Below are 6,665 nucleotides of genomic sequence, written 5' to 3' on the forward strand. Positions count from 1 at the left end.
AGCTGACAGTTGGCCCATGATCTTTGATGACAGCAACGCTCGCCAAGACTGGGGATGGAAACACGAATACGATCTTCCAGAATTGGTGAACACCATGTTCAGTTTCCTCAGCTCGGTCAGCCCCATTTCCCGGATTGCCCGGATCAACTGACTGTTCTCCTCTGACGCAGCATCAAGGGGGAGGACTCAGGTGGACTTGGGCAGAAACCGTGAAAGTTCATGAACCGTTCCTGAGTTTTGCAGTAGTCCAGGATTGAGATGGTCTCCCCAGATCGTCTGGGAAAAGACTTCTTCCGCTGTCCATTCACCTCTCTTCTCGTCATCAGCTAGGCAAAATGTGATCACACAAACAAATACATACAGAATGACACTTCTCAAAGCTGTGTAGTTACTGGGTCTTACAAAAAACCGCCTACTTGTTTTCCCGAACTCTAGCTGCTCATCTGGCATTTAATGTCCAATTACTCCGGTGGGGGGGCTTCTGTGTCAAAAGGTTTTAGGTACTCATTGCTGCATAATCAGGGCGGAACTAGATCATACTATATGAACTCAGAATTTATTTGGCAAGCAAGATTCACTTAAAGAGTGAATCTGTAGAGGGAGAGAAGGGCTTCATGCATTTATCTTCTCCCTTTCAAACATTAAGCCTCTTGCATTGGCGTTTGAAGACAAACTTTGTCCGTTGTAACATGTTATTCCATCCATAATGATCAGTCCTTTGGGATCCCTCACTGTGGCTTTATAGCATGAAACCATGTATGGTTTATGCTTTTCTCTTTCCACTATTACTAATAGATTCACACAACAATCTCTCCCAGGAGATCTGGTTGTCATTTATGTATTCATCCAACTTTTTCCCCAGCCAGTCGGGTTGGGTTTGTTTGCCAGTATTGTTCAGCTCACGAAGGTGTGAATTGCCCACTGGCCCCAGTGTCTTTGACTTGTTCTTGCTTCAGTAAATGCACATTGCCAATCAGTTGAGGTTTCACTTAGGTCAATGTTGATGTTTATAGTTGGCACCTTGAGATCTTGAAAAATACTGGCTAAGACAGCTGGGAACCTTGTGTGCATTCTGGAATGATAGGTACAGACCATCTTGATCCCAGCAATGTGGTCCAAAGATTGAAATTCCCTCAAGACTTCTTGCCAGAGACAGACAAATTGGGCTTGTAATCTTTCATTGCTGTCAGTACGAATAATATTTGATTGCCCTGACCAGTTATCTGGATGAGAAGTTATTGTTAGAATGGAATATGGAGAAACAGAGTGGAATTCTACTGGCGAAGATGTCAGATGAGGGTGGATTTACCTTCTAATCTGTTCAGTTTATAATGCGGAACATATCATACAGAAAGTTGGCTTTTATTAAGAGGAAGGGGGAGCAAAAACTGGGGGGGGGGATGAAACATCTGAAGTTTGAAACATGGAACCTGATAGCATAATGCTGGCGGGAAGCAGCACAGACCTTCCAGAAGAATCTTGAAAGAAGTGCAAAGGCAGGCTTTGCCGTTGAACGTCAAGAAGAGCAAAAGTGTGACTACAGAACCATTAGGTAACTGAAACATTGGCAGTGAAGAAGGGGTGAAGAAACATTGGCAGTGAAGAAGCTGGAGGGGTTTTACAGCCTTGTTCAATTTTCAATCTAAATGGAGACTGCAGTCAAGTAATCCGATGCAGACTGGGGCTTGGAAGGATATCTGGGAAGAAATTTTGTCACCGGAGACACAGCCCAGATCATGTATATTGTGGCATTCTCAATTACAATGTGTGTGGAGGTGGAAGTTGGACAGTGAAGAAAGCGGACAGGAAAAAAAGGAATTCATTTAAAGTGTAGTGGTGGAGGAAATCTTTACAAATAGGATAGTTTTTCCCCACTGTTCAGAGACCCTTCTACTTTCTAAAAGTGTAATATTTGCAAAGCAAGTGAATCAGAAAGAAAAACAGTTTTGCGTGAACACAAACACAAAACGTTGCTTTGCCAAAGCATCTTGCCTTGCAAGGGAGGACAGGAGTGTGCGCACTCCACTACATCCCTCTCTCAAAATGCTTCTTTTTGTAAACAGTTTTCTCTTTCAGCAGAGTTCCTCTTTATTAATTTTAAAAAAATGACTTGAGGAGCTCTACCAGCCAGCAATATAAGAGGAGGAAATGAGAGATTGAGGAAACAAAGCCTTCTTAAGGGGGTTCCGGTGCAACTTCACCGTGAGCGCATGTGAGTTCATTTGCATTTCTCTTGCTGTGCTGTTGCACTCTGAGGCTGTCGTACTTTGGGTGCATCATGAGAAGACAGGAGTCCCTGGAAAAGGCAATAACGCTGGGAGAAGTCAAAATGAGCAGTACAAGAAGGTCAATCTGGAATACATTATGACCTTCAGTTTGCAAGACCTGAACAAGACTTGTTAATGACAGGAAAGCGATATATGGGGTGTCCAGAAAGGGAAGCACGTTGGTGGCACATGACGACAGATGTTACTTATGTAGCCATAAGATGAAAAGCCCTGGATTGCAGCAGAGTCCCACTGATGCTACTCAGCTATAGGCCAGGGAGTGGTTGTGGACAGCATGCTTCTCCCCCTTGTGTTTTCACCTTAAAGGTTTCCAGTTTTATCTTCGGAAAATTGAGCATTGTCTCCTCGTGCCATGTTCATTCATATGTGCCGACGTAGGGCCCGCGTGGCTGGAGACGTGGAGTCCAAACATGCATGGGAAAGGGAACAAGGGGAATGTACTTGCACCCAGTGGAAATGGCAGCCTTGCCTGCCCAGTGCGGGGGTGTGTGTGTGTCCTCAACAGCTATTCTGCTAGGGAAAACTGCTTCCTTGTTCGGACTTTCTTGGATCTTGATTTTGCGGCAGCCAACTGGAAAAATTCTCTCTCTCTCTTTTAGTGGATAACTCTTTATCTTGAGTTCTTATGGTTTGCTCCCAGTCTCTTCCTGTTTGTGACTTACGTAGCCATAGCAGATGAGGTCCTAGCAACAAAGGGGATTGCAGTGTGATGTCCCCAGGGCTTCATTTAGCCTGGTTTAGGCTGGTAGAAGGGACCTTTCTGTATTTTTTTTTCCTTTTACACCCTTTCTCCTGCTCTACCATAAGTGGAGAGGAGCTTGGGACCAGATTCTTTTCTTTTCTTCCTTTCTCTCTCTCTTCCTCCCTCCCTCTTTCTTTCTTTCTCTCTCTCTCTCTCCAGCCATCTTCAACATTCCCTGGCTCAACAGCTATCTTGCCATAAGTTTAAGGGCCAGCCTTGCACACTCTCGACAGCAGCTGCTGATTTTTAGCATAGCTGTGACGGGTAAGGCAATGTGCCCTTCACTCCTGCTGAGCAAAAGGTAGCAGTAAAAGCTACCCTTTTAAGTCTGCCCTCGATTCCTAAGGTTCCGGTACTGTATGAGGTCTTGCAGCCTCACAGAATATGTTGGGGGGAGAGGTGTAAAATTGTTCTCTTAAGAAGCATTTTACTTTATACCTATAGATCCTTTCCCTCCAAAATAAAGAATATAGAAAACAGAGTTTTAATTTCTGGGTGGCCCAGACCACCTGAATTCATGGCTGTGGAAAGTGATGGCCATCTTGGACTCGCCAGGTTCCGATGCTACCTTTTGCCTGCAGGAAAAGCTGGAGACGGTTCTTTTGGCACCAGTCCTTGTGGGCTGACATGGGTTTGATGTGGTTGGATTCCTGTGTCCAGAATCGGCATCTGAGAATTATCTACTGCTAAATGATCATCCTGGCAAATTCCTCCCTTCTAACCCTTCAAATGTTCAAGAGAGACAGAACATATGTCTTGTTTTTCAGGGTTACATGGTCAGGCATACCTCTAAGCACAAGTACAATCCGTATATGTGAGTTGACCTTATCTGAGTTGCGCACTGTTGTTACATTTCTAAGAGGTTTTTTGTTTACTGTTTTAGCCCCCAAACAGCCCAGAATACTGCAAAATTAATCTCTGATTTTGAGGATATCTTGAAGATCTCCAGTGACACCAACACTGGTTGCTTGTGGGCTGAAAACAGTAATGCAAAACATATTCATTCTTAGTCTTAATTATCTGTTGTAATAAGGAACTTCTTCCGTGCAATCTAAGGGAAGAATTCAGAAACAAAATACTTTCTGTTGCGAGGGGACAGAAGAGTATCATGGAATCAAATATAATTTGAAGAAGCAGAGTTGTGTGCATTTGTGTGTTCAATTGATTTTCCCCTCAGCACATATAATAGCCCCATCTTCACTGTTTGCTGACTTTAGAGCAAAGTTGTTGATCTGTAAGACCACTGCCGGCCTCCCTTACTGTGTACAAGCAAGTCCGGGCTTTTAAGTTAAATCTGCAATTATTTTTACATCAGAGAGAAATATTTCTGCTAGAACAGGAAGAAATAACTGTTCAGTGGCTGTTATTTCAACAAAGCTGAGGAGGTTTTATTTCTTCTGCACCCTGTGTCCAAATTACGGGTTGTCAATGGCTTTTCAGATAAAATCCATGATACAGATCTGTCCTTGAATTTTATTTGCCTGCCTTAATAACTGCTGTGAGTTTGATGCTTCGTTCTTCCGTCATAAAATCACCATTGCTCTCATTCATGGAAAATCCATATTCCACTGCTCGACCAGTGGAACCTTCTTATCCCTTCACCTATTCTTCTGAAACTTTTCCAGCTTTCTGGACTCCCCAATGTAGTGACTTCTGTTGGGGCTGAACTACAAGTTCCAGAGTCCCCTGGACTGCAAGGAGAACAAACCTATTCATTTTGAAGGAAATCAACCCTGAGAGCTCACTGGAAGAAAAGATCTTGAAGCTGAGGCTCCAGTACTTTGGCCATCTCATAAAAGATTCCCTGGAAAAAACCCTGATGTTGGGAAAGTGTGAAGGCAAGAGGAGAAGGGGACGACCAAGGACGAGATGGCTGGCCAGTGTCATTGAAGCGACCAACATGAATTTGGCCCAACTCCGGGAGGCAGTGGAAGACAAGAGGGCCTGGCGTGCTCTGGTCCATGGGGTCACAAAGAGTCGGACATGACTTAGCGACTAAACAACAACAAGGATTGCTCTGGTTTGGTCTGTTTCCAGCCCATGTGACAGCAGGGAGCAGACCAAAAGCAAGCCTTCCTTCAATTTGCCTATATTGTGAAGTGGTTTGAGAAAAGAGCCGCTTCATGATCCTGGCAAATCAATCACTTCCTCGGTTCCTTAGAGGGGCCAAGTGGCCACCCTTGTTTGGATCCCTTTTCACACATTGGTCCAAAAAAGCTGGTCCGCACCCCAAGTGGCAAGAGCTGCAACTCCCATGAGCATTTTGAATACTCCCAGCTTGGTTTTCCTCTTTGTCTGGATGGCTATATGACTAGTTTGGCCAGGTTTTACCCATTTCCACCCCCGGCTGTCCCAGAAAGACTTCTGCTCAATGTTCTGCCCCCCCTTTTTTTCCTGCTCCCCATGATCTGGCAAGGGGCTGTCTCCTTAACATGGCAGAGTTGCTCTTAGGCTTTAGGGCTGGAACTTCAGCAAACGGGATCCTGCAGTGCTCGTGGCACATGAGATCATGATCTCTGGTAGCCCCCAAACAGGTAGCCTTTTGTGACCCTAAGAATCCTGGGTCCAGTGAAATGCTACGGTGGAAGGAAAGTCAGTGGATACAACAAACAAGAAATATCCAGCATTAGAAAAGGGACGTGACCTTTGATAGGAAGTAACTGGGCTTCCCTTGGCTTTTTCAGAGTCACCAAGACCCTGAACCTAAGAAAGACGTTACTGGAGAGGCTGAGGCAAATTTTTATTTATTTATTTATTTATTTGATTTATATCCCGCCCATCTGGTCTGGTCGACAGTGGAGATTTCCAAGAGCAGTCGTTGGCACCTACCATGTTTTCCCAAAAATAAGACAGCGTCTTATATTAATTTTTGCTCCCCCCCCCCAAAAAAACAAAATGCATTAGGGCTTATTTTCAGGGGAAGTTTTTTTTTTCCATGTACAACCATCTACATTTATGTAAATAGAGTTGTGTCATCTTCTGGCTGCTGCAAAAGGGTGGAGGGCAGACTTTCACTTAACTAGGGCTTATTTTTAGGGTAAGTCTTATTTTCAAGGAAACGGGGTAAAAGTGACAAGATGTGACTTTCTGAAAGAGGAGGTTGTATGGTTCCTATGAGACCAAACAATGAAATAAGAAACAAGGAAAGGTAGTGGGTTCAATGAGACACTTGTTAAAGATCACAGTGGACTGCGACCAAAACATGCTTTGTTTTCATTTTGGCTGGGGTGTAATTTCTTTCTGACCCACTTGGCACAAAGCAGAGCTTTAAAGAGCACGAATCTGCCTGGAATGGGGAGGGGGACGTTTGGTGTATTTTTATGTTTTCAGCCTAAGAAGACGGAGACTGGGTGTCCCTTCGCAGCCCCACCAACGGAGCCAGGAGAAATCATTGGAGCCACAAACATCCTGCAAGAGTAAAGCCGGGTCCACACCTCACTGGTGACTCTCGAAGTTGGAAGCGGCCTAGAAATCCATTGGGTCCAATCCCCTGTCCAGTGCAGGAAAGCAAATCGAAGCAGATCCGACAGAAGGTTGTCCAATTTTCTCTTGAAGGCCTCCAGCGTTGGAGCCCTCACCACCTCCCGAGGTCACTGGTTCCACTGTTTTACTGCTCTAACAGGAAGGTTTTTTTT

At 44.6% G+C, this 6,665-nt stretch overlaps 1 protein-coding gene across 2 annotated transcripts in view; it reads left to right on the forward strand.

The window, feature by feature from the left end:
- Positions 1-4,489, forward strand: part of LOC110071093 (L-threonine 3-dehydrogenase, mitochondrial) — a 28,167-nt gene extending 23,678 nt beyond the window's left edge. For both annotated transcript variants that reach the window (XM_020778820.3, XM_020778822.3), the window contains exon 9: positions 3-4,489. In XM_020778820.3, the coding sequence (XP_020634479.3) occupies positions 3-151 (149 nt within the window). In that variant the 3' untranslated portion in view covers positions 152-4,489. The remainder of the gene's footprint in view (positions 1-2) is intronic.
- The last annotated feature ends 2,176 nt before the right edge of the window (positions 4,490-6,665 follow it).

Source organism: Pogona vitticeps, chromosome 1 (assembly GCF_051106095.1).
Source record: "Pogona vitticeps strain Pit_001003342236 chromosome 1, PviZW2.1, whole genome shotgun sequence".
In the NCBI taxonomy this organism is placed as follows: domain Eukaryota; kingdom Metazoa; phylum Chordata; class Lepidosauria; order Squamata; family Agamidae; genus Pogona; species Pogona vitticeps.